The sequence below is a fragment of the Acanthaster planci genome, linkage group LG07, assembly GCF_054643075.1.
Source record: "Acanthaster planci isolate LZ-2023a linkage group LG07, COTS_SCS, whole genome shotgun sequence".
Lineage (NCBI taxonomy): Eukaryota > Metazoa > Echinodermata > Asteroidea > Valvatida > Acanthasteridae > Acanthaster > Acanthaster planci.
In genome coordinates this window covers 18,793,526-18,810,999 of record NC_141783.1, presented here as the reverse complement: position 1 = coordinate 18,810,999, position 17,474 = coordinate 18,793,526, and the positions used below count along the sequence as shown (strand labels likewise).

The 17,474-nt window shown below is 43.2% G+C and overlaps 1 protein-coding gene and 1 long non-coding RNA gene across 4 annotated transcripts in view; one reads left to right on the top strand and one right to left on the bottom strand.

Annotated features, from left to right (window-relative positions):
• Positions 1-781: 781 nt before the first annotated feature.
• The window catches only part of LOC110976208 (uncharacterized), a 48,322-nt gene continuing 31,629 nt past the window's right edge, over positions 782-17,474 (bottom strand). For all 3 annotated transcript variants that reach the window (XM_087139281.1, XM_087139282.1, XM_087139283.1), the window contains 16 exons: positions 16,949-17,173; positions 15,037-15,124; positions 14,093-14,382; positions 12,522-13,400; positions 11,911-12,137; positions 10,938-11,115; positions 10,036-10,213; positions 9,126-9,245; positions 8,206-8,496; positions 7,300-7,484; positions 5,884-6,021; positions 5,411-5,515; positions 4,442-4,589; positions 3,910-4,043; positions 2,727-2,859; positions 782-2,160 (listed from right to left, as the gene is read on the bottom strand). In XM_087139281.1, coding sequence (XP_086995407.1) covers positions 1,997-2,160; positions 2,727-2,859; positions 3,910-4,043; positions 4,442-4,589; positions 5,411-5,515; positions 5,884-6,021; positions 7,300-7,484; positions 8,206-8,496; positions 9,126-9,245; positions 10,036-10,213; positions 10,938-11,115; positions 11,911-12,137; positions 12,522-13,400; positions 14,093-14,382; positions 15,037-15,124; positions 16,949-17,173 — 3,483 coding nt within the window. In that variant the 3' untranslated portion in view covers positions 782-1,996. The remainder of the gene's footprint in view (positions 2,161-2,726; positions 2,860-3,909; positions 4,044-4,441; positions 4,590-5,410; positions 5,516-5,883; positions 6,022-7,299; positions 7,485-8,205; positions 8,497-9,125; positions 9,246-10,035; positions 10,214-10,937; positions 11,116-11,910; positions 12,138-12,521; positions 13,401-14,092; positions 14,383-15,036; positions 15,125-16,948; positions 17,174-17,474) is intronic.
• On the top strand, positions 3,993-6,029 carry LOC147798680 (uncharacterized). The gene is made up of 3 exons (XR_015425995.1): positions 3,993-4,065; positions 4,206-4,636; positions 5,862-6,029. It is a non-coding gene; the product is annotated as an uncharacterized LOC147798680 (long non-coding RNA).

The following is a 17,474-nucleotide window of genomic DNA, read 5'->3' as shown; positions in this document are numbered from 1 at the left end:
CGTACAACTTATTGAAGCTAGTCGAACACACAGACTTACTGTTCGAAATTATCGTCCGCCAAAATACGCTACATACATCAAGAATTTCACTCACCTGCTCTAACATCCAGGTAGCTCTTCCCGGCAACTTTGAAAGTCAAAACTGTGTCAAGTGACTTCCGATCTTGATCTGACATGAATTAAGGTCTGGTAGGTCTCGGCTACTGAAAAGAATTCTGGCAAAACACGGTGGCACGTGCGAGAACGCGAGAGCTCTCAAAACAGTTGAAAATTTGTTCTGTAGCTTCAGTGATACCATTTTTGGGGATAGGTGGGGTCCACGTTAAGGATCAGCTGTGGACTTTAACATTAATAGGTACAAAAAGTAAAACGTTTAGTTATAAATTAATACAAAAAATAGGTCGACTAATTAAATGGACTAAATATTGTTTAACCTTGACAGTAACTTTTCGATGTTTTCCCAAGAATATTTTGTAGCCCGTTTTTGCCTGTAAAATGTGCCTCGCCGAAGAATGGATTAATGTTTTATATATCGCAAAGTTCAGGGGGAGAAAGATATGCGGGTGTGAAAATGACTGACTTAAAATAAAGCTAACTGAAGTTTTAGTGTCTGATTTTTAGATTCTTTTAAAATTAAGTTTTTTTTAAATTACGACAAACTCCGACAAAACATTTTAGGGTCATATAAAACTACAGCCTTCAAATTTAAACATTAAACAGCCGTCAACAATGAAGACTTCACAAATTTAATTAGAATAAACGAAAACATGACAAAACTGAATTGTTGAACTGGTCGTTTATTTGTAAAGGGTTCAATCAAATGATTAGAAACCACAAAACAAAATCAAACCTTTGTCAAAATCTGGCATTCTTATTATTAAAAATGTATGACGCTAAAAACCCTGCACTGACAACCAATCAGCGGCTAGTAGTATCCTAATGCAAATCTGGTCACACGGAAACCGGCTGTAACATGACGACGGGTGGGAATATTATCTTGAGGAATGTCCAACCAGAAATGACAAGTCTGGATTCTTGTGGGTCGCACAGCAGCATTTTGAAACACGTCTTGTTGAAAGGCCGACTCACTTGCAACTGTGTGCTCATGACATCACCGTCATTGCCATAAAAACCAATGAAATTTGTTTCTTCCACCAGAGACCATCGCAACCCCAATACAAATGTATTTGTAAATAGAAACCTGCGTATTATAACTGAATAAATTATTACAAAACCAACATATAAGACCTCCGGTCCGAATTCGAGAAAAAAACTATTCAAACGAATTACAGCAAAAGCACTCTCACTGTTCACCCTGTTATTTGTGTCCCATCTTACGGCTGGTCTGGTGACCAGTTTTGTGCCTGGTCTTGTAATGGTTTCGACTACAACTTACATGTAGATGTTTACTAGAAACCTGTCAGTTTCTTAATTCAATTCCTCTTTGTTGTAACTGCATACTCTCTGCATCTGTGCCTCAAAATACCCAGGACAGAATATTCAGCAGACAATGCAGCTACAAGTTGCCCTCCTGTCCACTGAAAGTAGAAATCCAACAATCCTTTTCTTTGGGCCTTCTTTTAAATAAAATGAAGCAAATGTAACTCTTAACAAAATAACTAACGCGACTAATTTTATGATCTTAATTTCAAATTATTTTCAGGATAACAAACCAAACTGCCTTCCTCTCTTTCATCTTTTTAAATTGGTCAAAATGACAGCAGGTTTCAGGTCTCGTGACAGGTAAGCATAATGGAAGTTGTAAAGATGCTCCACAGATGATTAAAGCAAATTTATCTCGTTATGAATGCAAAAAACGTTCACCTTGTTTTACAAAACCTTTCTTAGTGGGATTTCCCAAAACCGAATACCAGAAAAAAATTCCATGTTTTGAGACACTACTTTTATTAGATAACAAAACACGCAGTAGCATGTTTTTGGTAAGCTTCCTCTTTTGAGTGCAATTCCACTGTCACTACTGATTTTTTTTAAATTTTTAACCAAGATAAATAACTCTGGGCTTGTCCTCCTCTTCTGTTTCGATTCCCATGACATCCCTGTCTTCTTTCTTGGTAGCCTTGATGAAGTCGTTGAGCTTGCTGACCATGTCGTCCAGTTTGAACTTGAGGTCATCGCACTCTGCTTGTATCGGGTCAATGCCTGTTGAGTTGACAAAGAAATGGGGGGAGGGGTCAAATGAATTTGCAGAAAGAGGAGGACTGTGCTATCTATCGGATCGTGTACAATTAGTGGTAGCAAGTGTTTTCATTGCCGAACAACTGCTCTGCCCTTCTTGAATGTATTTACTAAGGCTGTGTCAAAATCTGTTGTCTAGAGCTAGGTCTAGGTCTTCACTGCATTGGAAATACATGGAGATGTGCGGACAGTAGACATAGCCGTAGCTCTGGAAGCCCTTTTCCGACACGGCCCAAGTACTGTTCACCCAGCGTTTTGCCTGAGCTTGCAAGGGAAAAAATATTACACACTTGCACTGGTGGGATTCGAACCAACAACGTCCAATTTACAGTGCAGATATCTTACCATTCAACCAGAGAAAAAATGCCAATTGTGGAAGGAAATATTGTAATTTAGTAACGTAAATATTAAAATTCAATATTGTGAAAAAATAATGTTTAAATAAAGGCCACATCAATTTTTTTCCCCACAGATTTTCTATGACCGTGGGAAGCCTGTTTTGTGGTTTGGCCATCGCTCAAGTGTCTCACCTTCAATGTAAGTGTGCACCTTGCCCGCATTTTTGACTCTCTTCTCTGAGAATCCACTCCAAGCCTTAAAGCGTGTTACCATGAAGTCCACTATTTCCAGCTCATTCTGACGCTGGGCTGCATCCTCTTTCACCTGGGAAAGGAACATGAGAAGAATCCAAGACTTCAGCTTGTGAGAAAAACAGGTGGCCTACAGAAAACAGGTATGTGATTCCAACTATTAACGATCACCTGGTTTTGAAATGCATACATAGTGTGTAGTCTGATCGTTGCTCAATTGGTAACTCATGAGTCGTCTGTGTTTTTTGCAGTGCTGTAGTCCAGTACTTTCCGAGTACCAACGTTCTCCGCAAAATACTGAACTGGGTAAGAGGGAATAAAGCCAGAGTGCACAGGCATTTGATGGTAAATGTGCAAAGGTAAGATTACAAAATAAATGTTAGACTTCAGACACTCCCAGTTGTGTAAAATTTAAGTTTTAAGGAGAAAGGTACTCGGAAAGTACTCGGCCGAGTACGTTCCGAGTACTTTTGTCCTAAAACGTTAATTTTAATCAAACAGTGATGGTCTGAAGTCATTATGTTGCTTTGTAATCTTACCTTTATGCATGTACCATCAAATGCCGATGTCCTTCAGCTTTGTTCCCTCCTAACTAGTTAAATATTTGGTAGAGAACTTGGTTCTCAAAAAGTACTCGACTACATCACTGGTTTTGTGACAACAGTTTAAGATTCCGTGCATGACCTTTTTTCTTTGGCGGACTCTGTGCTCTGATAGTTGACACTATGACACAGGGATAAATCTCAAGAGTGAGGGCGGTGTTGTTTTGCCCTTCCTGTGGCCACCTTTTCTCCCCTTCGGCCTAATGACCTGACAACGGTTGACTAGGGTCATTCGCACTTCAACTTGACGGCACGTGCATAAGGTGCGTCACAAATTAAGCACTTGTTAACAAGTGGTCAATGATCGAACGCGCCCTGTGTCGCAACACTCTCTATACAGGGCTCTGCTGCACCTGTACAAAGTGCACCCTTATCAAGCGACAGAAAATCAAAGCACTTTTACTAGGGACTATTCCCTGAAGGAGGTGGAGGCTACAACATTTTCACATAACATCAGCCTCACGCTCAGCTCAGACTCTCCCCACAACAAGATGACTAAAAATCTCCATCTTGTGTCCTACCTTTGCGAAGGCCTCACAGATGATGGCCAACAGCATGTTGATGAGCGTCCACATGACCACCATGACATACGAAAAGAAGAAGATGGGGCCCATGATGGGATCTGCACTCACCAGATCCTCAAAGGAGAACTTGCCTGCAAGTATGAGAAATGTTCAGTGAGTAGGCAACAATATCTCAGTTCAGAATTGCCACATTACGTGCAGTGTGGTAGTTAAGACCCTCACACGACCAGACACACGGCCAGTCACAAGTAGCAAGGTGAGGACTAACAAAGGAATGTATGCTTTTGTTGCAGTTTGTTTGAATAGCTCAGACTTGAGTTGGACTTGTGGGATCCTGTGATGGTCTCAACCGATGTTGAGTATAACAAAGATTATAAATGTAATAAAGACATAAACATTGGGTGTACTGTCTCCATGCAAGACTAGCTCTTGCTGTTCAAGTGCCCTCCTCGACCTTTATGTGTCACTGCTCGTTGCCCAGAAGTTATCAGTTCATGTTCGGCATTGCACGGCAATGGGATATTCTTACCCAGTAAGGTGCCAAAGAGGGATTCCAGGGTCCGGAGGAAGCTGCTGAAGTCGTGGAGCTGATAGAAGACCAAGAAACAGAAGCTGGCGTAGCCCATGTAAACCACCGCAAACATGACCATGAACAGGGACAGCTCATATGCAAATTCCTGCAAGGAAAAAAACAAGCCTGCTCAGTGGCGGAAAAGAAACAGAGGTAGGGGAAACAAACACCACTGCAGCGAGCCAGCTCGGAAGGGCATTCACCTTCAATGGATGCCGTGACTTTCGTGTGCATTCAGTTGAAAAACTGGGGATTTTAAGAACTCGGACTGAAAAGACAAACTGGGCTGAAATCGCTGCCAATGTGCACAAGGCACCCATGAGAGCACCCTGTTGGATTGTAAGCAGTAGACAAAAAGTGGCCGAGTTAAACACCACTTACTGCCAATGTACAAACGGCACCAAAGCACAAACCCAACAGGTTTCAGGCAGAAATGAAGTATCCAATGTGCACACTCAGTGCCACACCATCTAATCACCTTACAGAGCCAAATAAAGTGTTTTGAAGGCCAAAAACCCCACCATTGTGAAGGCCCTACTCTAGGTACAAGAATAAATTTCAGACTGTTCACTGGATCTGGCGTCTTACATTTTGCATTGGTAGCTAAGCTGGAGTATGCGGTAAACAAACCAGTTTAACATTTTTCCAAAATAACAAATTTTGAAAAGAAATACATGCTGAAACAATTTTGTCCTAAGTGAAAGATTATTTTGCAAATCTTAAATCTTTCATGGGTCCTTGGCATGGAGCCTTAAACTGTCTACCGTGCCTATTTGATGAGCCAGTCCTGCATTCAATATGTCAGCTTCTAGGAATGCTGATGCTAGGCAACAAAGCCCCCTTGCTCTCAGGCAGCTAAAAGCCCAAAGTGCTGACTAGTCACCATATTGACAGTTTGCATGTGACGACAGAGAGAGACATACTTACATTGACTGTCTCCGACAACATCAGTATCTTAACGTTGAATCTCAGCAGTCGGGTGAACTTGATGACGGCCATGAACAAACACAAAGTCACCATGGTCACGTATATCTGTGGGCGGCAATCGAAAAGCCAGTCTCAAAATTTTTTCAAAAATGAGGAACAAGAATTGGAATCACTGACTGTCTTTATACTTGAAATTAACGTTTTTTAACGTTTACTTGCACCATGTATAGTTAGCGCTGTCAGAAAGTTTGAGAGAAAATGTTCCCAGTTTACTTAGCTGAGAGTTGAACCCTGCATAAGCTCATTTCCTTTTCAATCTACGAGGTACAACTGATCAGATGTGATACTTTATGTCTCCGAAGGGACAAAACATCTCCCAATATTTACATTTCTGTACCAGCACACCTTCTAGAAATTTTAACAATTTCCCAACTGTTTTGCATGTATCCAGACAATTGGAGGTTCAAACTTACATCATCCCAGTAAGCCAAGAACTGGAAGTTGTGGAACTGTGTCGGGGCGGCCTGGATCTCTGCCGTGAGCTCGTTGGCCTGCAAGAGTCGATAGAGGTAAGCCACAATGGCACCCACAGCAAGCCCATCAGTGATGACCTGAACAAAACAAGGGGAAAAAATGGCTATTCCTATGAGGAGCTGATCCAGACTGACATCATGCACGCAGAAAAACATGCGCAATAAACTTACGCCAACCTACTCACTGTTCAGCTGGCAAATTTCCCCTAACTGTTTATGAAGTGAAGAAAAGGTCTTCACCATTTCAAATGTCAAGTTCGACGTTTCGATTCAATTTCTTAAGGCAACTTTTCCCAAACAATCTGCAGCTGAAAGAGAACCCAAGTGATTTCAATTGAGGCCTGAGTCTAGACTGGTACTTGTCCAACTGTTTACAAGACTGACTCTTCCGTAGTCTGGTGACTTAACTATCAAGGGAATATGCATAAAGAGATTAAGCATATTCCTTTTGGACACTTAATTGATGCAACAATGAAGGAGTCTTGGAGAGGCACCAGTCTATTCTCCTTGGTTTGGTTTGGTTTGGTCTAATTTGAGAAATTAATAGCAGGTTGCCATAGCGGTGCCCTCCAAACCTCCATCGCTGTGACCCAGGTTCGAATTCCACCCAAATTTGGAGATTTCAATGGCCGTCTTATTCTGTGTATTCCTCATAAAATAAGTATCTTTTCAAGGCTTTCCCTCCCACCTATAAAACTGGACACTTCTCCATCCTTCCTCTCTCAGGGTCCTTCAGGCATTTCAGTTTGAGGTGCTTGTGCTCTTTGGTGGTAACAAGTCAACTTTTGCAGGTATAAGTCAAGTCACAAGTCAACACTGATTGTTACAAGTTAAATCACGGGTCACAAAAACAGCAACTCGAGTCCAAGTCAAGTGACTCGAGTCTACAACTCTGTTCCCTGATAAAGTTTGACCACAGTCAAATTTTAAAAAAGGTTTAATAAACTGTTCCACTTTTTAGTTCTCAAATTCCAACATTTCAAATTTCTGGTTAGCTATTATTACCAATTACTGACAGAGAATATTGTTTATATTAACTTTGTATTAGTCTCTGAATAATCTTTGACAATTTCCCTTCTGTGGGAGGGCTTTTACGTCACATGAGTGCAGTTACAATTGGAGTAGAGATGGTACTGGCAACATCTCACACCAGCCCATGAGTTGTGTGCACTGTGAGCCATTACAAATGCAAATGGTGCATAGGGCATGTACATAAATCATGTCACACACAGGACTGCTCTAAACCAACAAGATTACAGAAACAAGGACACGAGCTAGTAAGGACACAGCAACGTACAGGAACCCTAAATCTGCGTCAGGGTGACACTCGCTTTCGTAAAAAGCACAACGCTCTACCTCATAAATATTCCAAAGATCTTTGAAGTACTGTTTCTTTTGCTTCTTGATCTTGGCCGCCTCCCGCACGACGTAGAAGAGCAAGAGCAGGGCAAAGATGACTTCGGCGGCCAGCACAAAGTAAGCAAAGGTTCCGTAGTAGTGATCCAGCGTCATCGTTTGGAATCGGATGAAGGGAAATACGCCTAGCGACCAGAATAGAGAAAGATTCAAATGGCATGATTTCAAGCAGGAAGCTTGGAAAGACAACCCTCGTCAAGCTGCTCACAGCCAACCAAAGCTGGCTGCTGTGAAGATTTATTTACTTTCTTGAGACATGGTCTTCTCTTCAGATCTCGACTGTCCAATAACAGACAACACAGAACTGTAAACAATTTATTTAATATGGTTTGAGCAGAAGCACCCTTTCATCAGTTGAAAAAAAGCCATGCTGGTGGGGAGTTTTCGTTCTTTCGGTAGTGATGCGACCATAATGCATGCATTTCACACTCGCATGTGAACCAGCAAAGTGCAGTTCCCACCAAAGGAGCCTCTGTTGCTAGGAAAAATCCTTATTTCATGAGAAAATTGGTCTCGCTCGGGGCTCATGGTCTGATGAAATAAGGATTTGTGAAATTGCCATGAATACTAGAGTCCACGGAGGAGAATGTTTTGTCCATAATCCTTCAAACAGTAAATATTCTATGCAAATTCTGTTTCAAATAGTAAATGCTTTATGCTACATATATCACTCCTGTGAAGTTGTAAGAATGCAAGTTTGAACTTTTCAAAACCTTTGTCTTAATTTGTAACAGACATTACCCTTCCACACCTTAGCAACAGTTTGACAGGGGTTATGAGTTGATTTCTTTATCTTTGCATGTGAGATACTGGGGCCACGTTCAGCCCACCAGGACAAAGCCTTACCACCAGTGGGTGGGAATTCCAGCACATTGAGCGACACCACGTGGGTGTTGGTCACCGGGTTGTACACCACGTACTCCAGGAAGATGGCCCTGGTCTGCTGGTCCACCCACAAGTTCTGCTGGAGGTAGTCGATCATCTCCATGTCAGCCAGGATGTCCGTGCCAAACTCCACCGTAAAACCCCCGCCGTAGTAGCTGTTCTGGTGGGCGAAGGCCGGGTAGGAGTCCAGCTCCAGCCAGTCGCGATATTTCCAGACGCCCAGCATCGGCGAGGAATCGTAGTCCGGCGGAGCTGGTCAGAAAGAATTCATGTCGTCACAAAGAGGGACTTCATTTCGTCGAGGGTCAAGGAGGCTAACAAATAAAGATGTCAACAGCGCCCCTAACTGTTGTCTTTATGGTCAGTCTCAGACTGATCTCAGCTGCCAAAGGCCCATACAAAGAAAACTTCCATGACGATGTCTACAAACCAATAAACTTTCTGACAAACAAAATGTCTGATGCACAAAACTTCTAGAGATACTGGCATGCCGTCTTTGAGGGACAAACTTGAATTTGGTGTCAAAGATTAGTGACACCTGTTTTTGGACCGCAACACTCTGAGAGAGCTACGATCAAGATTAATCCCTACATCAAAGATGTGATTGAGCCGTTCAGTGTCAAATTATATGTCACATCATAAGTCCAATCCAAAATCAAGTCCCAACCTACTCATATGAACTAAGATAACGGCAGTCCTTTGTAACAGTCCATTCTCTGTTATCTGAGGTACAAGTATAATTAAAGTGACTCATCTAAAGTCAATCACAAGCCAACTGCATGGTCAATTGTAACCTGATTTGTGATTTGCTCATTTGGAAATGTTGCTGACGGTAAAGCCATTTGTAAACATTGTTTCATTCCAGGCATCTTCCATCTTACTTGTCTCGTTGACCGGCTGCCACCCTTCATCATACGATATTTCCACATCGTCAGCGGCCGAGTATTCATCTATGCAGTGGTCAATCGTCACTCTCATGACCTCTTCCACCTTGCAGGAATCTGAAGTATTTAAAAAAAAATAGATGCCAAAAACAGAAGCCGATATGAAGTTGCTTACTTGTACCCGGTACAGGAAGCTTTGAGAGGTATAAAATAGGTGACGGATGGCCAAGAAGCCTATCAAATATTAGAATGAAAGGCACATACGAGGGGCATTTCCAATTCAGTTGTTTGAAGGAATAGTCAAAGTCTAACAAAATGAGTCTGAAGACCATTTGTATCAATCAACTTACTGTGGCTTCTGTTAGAGAGCAGCCCGAGCTTTTTGTTTTTAAGCATCATTTAGTTTGACTTCCAGAAGACGACAAATTTGCTGCGGGTGAAGGATCTCAATACTCAAAAGGGGCTCTGGTGACTTTTGACTTATCTCGATTAGGTTGAGTAGGCATAATGAGAACAGATCCTCATGACAGCTTTTTGTTCTCTGGCAAGGTTCCAATAAACTCACCATTAAGGCATAGCCCATGACGGATGACTAACCAATCCTGCCCGAAACTGTGCCACTCATATGTACGATCAACTAAAATTTGATTTTAATGCAAGAGATGCACATTTTGCCTCCCATTTGCAAGATGGGTGGGGCCCGGTTGGTCTACCCGAATCGCATAAAGGAAGACTGAAGTCTTTCTTTCACAATACATGATATGTAGGTCTCAGGTAAAGTGTAACTTGCAGATGTACCCAACCCCATCATAAAAAGCCTTGATGCGCCTGACAGTTTGTTTCCTTTCTTTACGAGTGAAAAGAGACAGAAACCCAACCAAGAAAACAATTCCATGGAAGAACTCACTGGTGTAAACTCGGACTTGTCTCAGCCTAGCCGTGCCCAGGAGCACATGTGCGCGATCGGCGACGTATTTCTGTTGGAAGGAGTCGTCATCAAGCTCGTCGTTGTAGTGATTGCCCGCGTACAGCGACGGGACAAAGACTTCCCTCATGTGCTTCCAAAACAGCTGTCGACTCGACACCTGCGTTTAAACAAAACTTCAATGATGGAATTGTGGATTTGCATTTCAGAATAGAAGTCTAGCATTCTACCCTGGTGACTTGTGGCGACCGCAGTCAGAGACTGCAAGAATTAAACATGGAATGCGCCCAATTATTTGTGTTTTCTTTGCCGGTGATGGACACAGTGAGGAATCAGTGTAACGTATGTTCTTCGTATGCATGGATGCCAGAGCTCTACATAAATCACAGTTGCTATGCACAGCCCATGCGTTTGCATAAAGCCTGGCTGTTAACAGACAATACAGCCATTTGCAAAACTTTACGACAACCCAACAAAACTTGAAGAAAAACCAAACTTAGACCAATCAATCATGGCAACTTAGGTTTATTTTCAATGTGAAACCTTAGTGTCTTGGTTACACAGCTATTTGATTACATTTCCATGATTTGAAATATTAAGTGTAATATTTAGTGTGCCCTGTTTTATTTCTGATTTCTTAGACTGGTTTTTTTCCCATGCTGCCTTACAGACAAAATGCATGCCACACAAGACCTGCCTTTGTAAAAAAAATTCATTCAAATGGGTATATAGCACTCCACTGATGTCATGCACCACTGTAAAATCATGTTAAGTAATCAGTCAGTGAGACAATGTAATGCAGGCCCAGTGACAGAAATACCAATAAAATTCCATGTGGTCTTAAACTTTTGTGCAAATGACTGTATTCGGCATGGCAGACTTACGGAAGAGAGAGGCGTAGTCCCATAGTACTGCGCATTTATGAAGGTGTTGTGGACAGATGTGTAGACGGCATGGCTGCTGGGATCCTTGTTGCCGTAACCAATCAAGAGGAGGATGTAGAGGTAGAACATGTACACGGCAATCTCCTTCAAAATGGCCTGCATTTTGATCTCTTTGAATCTGTGCGATGCACAAAAACGCAATGATTCATTGCCAAAAACGTTAGGGTGGTTATTACGGGCCAGGGTCATATGGCCTTGTGTATCATTTTGAGAGTTTCGGTTCTCAGAGTTGCACTTTTTAAATGTGAAATACAAAAGCTGTTACAAACATCTTGCTGACTGCAGTGACATGAAAGATGCCAATGAAGAAAGAAATTAGCAGGCCTGACAATAGAATTCCAGCAGAAGCTTTCTCAAGGGCAAAAGGAATCTAGGATTGTATCACCAGGCCCTCTGTAATTTCTCAGGAATGTACAATATGCAGTATTGACGTACCTCTGTCTAGAATACTGTTTGATTTTTTTTTTTCATTAGCCCAGAGTGACAAACATGACTGGGCCACATAACCGCATGTCACACTCATTCCTTTGTCACCCTTTATTTCTCTCAGAAAAATAAAGAAATATCGCTAAGAAAGAGACATTACAAAGCAATTGTTGACAGCTGTAATGTGGGTTATGACATTTTGAACACCCTCAAAACATCATATCCCATATCACAGTAGTTAACAGTTGTTAAATGTGCAACATTTAGTAATGTACAACATGCAATAATATAACACATGCAGAAATATACCACATTCAGTACTGTACAATACTCAGTTATGTCAAACTTTCAGTGATGTGCAACATTAAGTATTAATGACTACAATGAGAAAAGGTCCGCTGAAGTTAGCCTTTCCTCCGACGATGAAACATCTGTTTTTTTAAATACCTTTTTATTTACATTTATAGTTTCAGTATTTCTGCTGTACCTGGTTTCTCTGGCCTCATTCAATTCATCGGTATCTGGTGGCTTAATTGGACAGGCCTGCTTCTGGCGTTCCAGCTGAGCCAGCTTCTCTGGGTCCTTTAGTTCTTCCTCTGTCAGCCGCTCGTGCAGGTACTCCTCGTCCGACTTGAGGTGCGGGGTGGAGGGCTGGTCGTCCTCCTTGTCCGGACGCTTGATGACAAGGGCGTAAAACGTGGCCAGGCACAGCACCTATAGACGAGAGCACAATTGGTCTTTGACCTCAGGTATTCAAAACCCAACCAACATGTAAGTTAATAGCCTTCAGCATATTAGTGGAGTTTTGATGAAACAAGTCTCCTTTCTCAACCAAAATAGCTGGCAATTCTCAATCTGGCTCTTTATCCTGCTAACCTTTTTCTGCAAACCGGAATGAAATCTAATTTGAAGACAAAAACCGTTCATGGTTTAATCAGGTTGCTGATTTATTATTGCAATCAGGTTATAGGGAAGTAATCAACGACACACATTTCAAGTGGCCGGTACCTTTTACTGTAATTTGCACAAGACAAAGAGTTTGAAAATTCATCTATTTATCATTTATGATACTACCAAAAGGAAAACTTGAAGGCAAACCTTGATGGGCTGGGAGAAAAAGATGTCTTGGACGAGAGAGCAGGCCATGGAGGAAAGCCACTCGGCGGCCTTCTCAGGTCCAAACTGACCCGCCACCTCAATAGTCAGCCAGAAGGAGACGCCCACCGTGCCCACTGCCACCGTCCACCCAATGAACTGGCAGCCCCAGGGCAGCATGAACTTGGGCTTCTTCTTCCTGGTCTTGACCCCAGCCACCAGCTTCATCCCCTCGCTGTCTGTGCTGCTGCCAGCCGTGGTCTCCGGGCCGCTGGCATCTTTCACTTCCTGGCTGCTCTCGGCCTCATCAGCGAACCGTACGGTCCGGCTACGTGCCGACTTCAGGAGCCGCTTTTCGTTGTCGCCCGTGTTGAGGAACTCCAGCTGCTTCTCCAGCTCTGAGGCGGCCTTCTCGTCCATCCTCTCCGTCTTGTCACGCTCCACCTCCTCGGTGGACTTCTCTCCCTCCCCGGGCTTCTTCTTCCGGAACCAGGAGAACCAGTTGATCTTGTCCGGGATGGGCTTGGACAGCCGGAACATCTGGACGATGATGAGGTTGGCAGGCATGACCATCAGGCTGCTGATGACGCCAACACAGATCTCGCCCACCGAGACGCTGATGGGGCCAAGTACAAAGCTGCCGCCGCTGCTGCCCCCTGTCACATCCACATTGTAGAAGAAGATGTTGGACATCATGGTGGAGAAGAGCAGCGACAGGCAGCAGGTGCAACGCATCATGCGGGTGAAGCTGCTGCGGGCAGGCCGGGCAAAGACAGAGAACCACAAGTGGCCGTCGCTGAGATTGCGGCGGGTCTTGGAGTAGAACAGGAAGCCAAAGCTGGTCAGCTCACTCTTGCCAGCAACTGGGATTACACGCTCAATCTGTAACATAGTCCAGTGCCAAATTTCCCCTTTATTTAAGAGTCTTTATCTTAATCCATTCACTCCTTTAACCTCCATAATTTAATCCTTTGGTTCTTAGTGAAGAAAAATCTTTGAAGACATCATGGAATAAACTCTTTTGTATATAAACCCAGGGTTGCAATCGAGTCAGTTGTTGAAGTTAATCAGTCCGTCACAAGTCATTCTGCAACAAATTCCTCTACCAAACTTCCTTATTTATGAGTGAAAGGGAAGATGTAGCCCTAACCCACCCTCTCCTGGATCCAAAAACATTCAATCAGTAGTTTCAGGGGAAGAAGAAAGCTGTGGTGACAATAATCTTTAAAGATGTCATCAAGTTAATCAGGACTTCATCAATCAGTCACAAGTAATTCTTTACTAGTCAAGGGCCGAACTGTTTGAATTCCAAATAGGAATCATCAGACTCATCTTCCTTGCCAACAGAGAGCAAGGTTTCAAGCCCAGACTCCCGGTCTCACATTCATGGAGCCAAAACTGTGGCTTGGCAAACCTATATGCTAAACAAAAATCTGCCACGTACCAGTCACAAGAAGTATGCAGTGCATGCCGTTTTGGCTGGTAACCAGCTATTGCTAAGGAGATATTTTCATTGCTTAGCCAGTATCTGTGATGAGGAGCACTGTGTGCGTTAGAGGCTGGGTGGACTTTACCTGTCCGTCGTCCTCCTCAACGGCCAGCCAGCGGTCCAGCATGAAGTAGTACATCTTGTCGGTCTGCAGGTCCTTGATGGCGATGCGGCTCAGGTACCAGCTGGCTGCCTTGCCCGTGTTGTCGTGCCAGACACGGAGGTGCTGTAAGTTGCCCAGTGAGCGGGGAGCGGCCAGCAAGAAGGTGTCAATGCCACCCACCTGGAAGACCTTGCGGGCAGGGTCGTCCAGGAGGCGGGGCCGAGATTCCTCTGCGTCGCCGGTGATGATCAGCGACACTTTAGCCGTGGTGTCTGGTCAAGGCAATATGAGCATAACATTTAACTGAATTCCTCAGTGGTCATGAGTTATGAAATCTCAGTCATTGTATCAATGTAGTACTGAGTAATCAGACCACTATGAAGGTCTCTAACCTGCTCGGCGTATCTGAAATTTTGCTCTTCAGCTTGTGATCCCACAAAATAAGTCTTAAAGTCATTTTTCAATATTTTTGTTTTCGGTTGCAGAAGAGGGATCTGTCTGAGCTCACTTTATTTTGATACATCACTCAGTTTGGCATCCTAGAGAAAATGAACATTATGCGGGTGGTAGATGTTGATTATTATGGATTTTAATTGCGTCAGATTCTCTAAAGGCCTTTAACTCAAAAAGTGACTCTGGCAACTTATGACTCAATTGGATAGGTTGGGTCAAATAAGACATCTATTCTGCACTGTCTCGAGCATGCTGGCCTCCAAAAGTTTGGCTTATTAATTTCTGGATGTTCATTGTGCGCACGATAAAAGGCCCAGAAAGAAGAAAGTTTAACCCATCCTGCAAATTAGGCTAATTACTGACCTGCCACTGCTCTCTATGTTTTAAATCCAATGCCACAGATCATCAAGGAAGGATTGACTGGAGGGACAGAAATGGGTTTTTTTTTGGGGGGGGGTAGTGTCTGAACTCACTTGAACTGGCTCGCACTCCAGTGAAGACGGTGATCTCGTACATGTAATGGTCCCTCGGGTCGTTGTCAGCTAGTGGGGTGGCTCCAGCCTGAGAAACAAAAGGAGACAAGAGCATGCAGATATTGAACAAAATGCCTCCACTCTCATCTGAGAAAAATCTTCTCCAAAGATATTCTTGCAGGGCCAAACGGCAGCCTTCAAGACCAATTAGAATCCACTCCAGAGAAAGTTGCCAGATTGAGAAAAGTAGAGCCCAGCCACTGTCAGTTTGATGGGGCTTGAAGCATCTCAAATGTTCAAGTACAATGAGTGTAAGGTAATTGAGTTGCTGCATCACGGGAGGAATCGGTAGGGCTCCCGAATCAAATTCCACTACTCATGAGTACAGTCACAAGTCGTTGCATAAGACAGGCTGCAAGTGAGAGGGTGTATGATACTTTCGTCATGGTCTATTAAAAAGCCTTGGGATAATTTGTGACTGAATGGCTTATGGTGGGCTTGTTGATACAGACTCCACTACATCACTGCTAAACTCCTTGGAAGATAGAGATCATGCAGATTTAAAATTAACTAGACAGACTGAACTCTTGTCCTTTAAAGCAACTTTGTAAGATCACCACCATTTGTCACAACCAATCATTACACATCAACATTCTGACAAACAGAGAAACCAGAAAGTACAGTCGAACATGATTAACATGAGCATGCATGAGACGAGATCGCGTTTAACTACTGCGAGCGTATTTCTTCAGTCCCGTTTAAAATGTGCACATTCCTATGTGAGAAAACTTACTTAATACGAGCTGTGCTGAGATGAGAACACGAACAAGACAAGCACTTTTGCCTAAACCCGCGGTGTCAAAAACCACTGTCCATAGCATGTTTACAATGGGTACAATTGAAAACGTGTCTTCAAAAGCTTAATCCTAGTAATCCTGATGGAGCGCGTCAGCAATCCTCCAATAATGCTCATCCGCTTGGCAATTTGCACTGTGGTTTACCACCGGTGACTTGGTGACTCTGTTCCTTGTGCCTCTAGAGGGGGCTTTATTCAAGATGACAACGGGTGTCGCGATGTCGCGACATCACAGGCATTTCAATCACAGTGGGTCTGGTCAGAAAGAGGTGCCTTTTTTTTATCTAAACTGAACAATGGGTGAACCTGCCTTGAAAATCATAAATGGGACGGGAAGTTTTGATGCTGAGGAAAATATATGCACCCACGATTGTCATCAAAGACTCCACATGGTCAATGGAAAAAAAATTTAAATAGGTTTTGGAAACTACACCCTTTTTAAGTTAGCTTCCTTCGGTAAACCGATGTCCCACATTCCCCTTTCAAAATAAACTTCCACAACCCTGTCGCACATTGATTCATGACATTAAAATGAAAGTTCCTATTCCATAACTTAAAAGAACGTTTTTACAAAATAGATCCCCTACCGCCAACTACAAACCAACTGAAAATTCCCCATTTCAATGCCCTCTTACGTCCTGTCCTTACACGCATGAACTGGTTTTCAAGTTCAATAAACCTTTGCTTTCAAGGTAGTCCTTTGCCATGCCGCGGTGCGGCCGGCCACTTACACGACTGTTCTCTGCTGTTGCGGCAAACAAGTAGGCGTATTCAAAATCTTTGTTTTATTCATTCAAATCATATTGATTAATACAATTTAAAGTTTATTAATAAGGTTGGTACATATATACTGTATCATATAGTACACTGCCGTACTGTATAACTATGCTTGCTAGTGCATGACGCCAGACTTGCGCTTTATGAATGGAATAAGTGTCAACACGTAGAACATGAAGTTCACCAGGAGATGAGGTGTTTTGGAGTGTCCCTTCAAGCTCGTATTAACCGTGTTCGACTGCACATTGCTCATTTTGAAAATGCTATGATTGAGTTTACCTTAACTTTGTCCCTCTGGTCAGCCTTGTACGCCCACAGCATGACTGTCATGTACACACACAGACAGGAGGTCATGAACATGAAGACCAGTGGGTTCTCATCCAGCTTGCCAAAGGCAGAGTCTGAGAGATCGATGTCATTGATGGGGACCTGGAAGCCCCCTCCGAATGCTGTCAGGTGAGTGGTGAAGCACTGGGTCTTGTACAGTGTAGTCTTCTCTCCAACCTGCAGATCAAGAAGTTGGGGTGGAGCAGGGGCAATGTGTGAGCCAAACTGATTCTGGCAAAACACAGGACGGCCTGGAGAAGAGTCTAGGATATACATGGGCCAATTTCTCACAGCATCTTAGCAGAGAGACCCTCTAAGCAAGATGGCCGAGTGTCAAATCCCATCAAGTACACTCAACAATTTTTCACCTGAATGAGCACAAATGCTCAGCATCACCAAGTAGAGTGCACTGCTTCCGCACATCAATGGGAATAAAACAGAGACAGAAACAATACCGTACATACATGTACAATTCGCA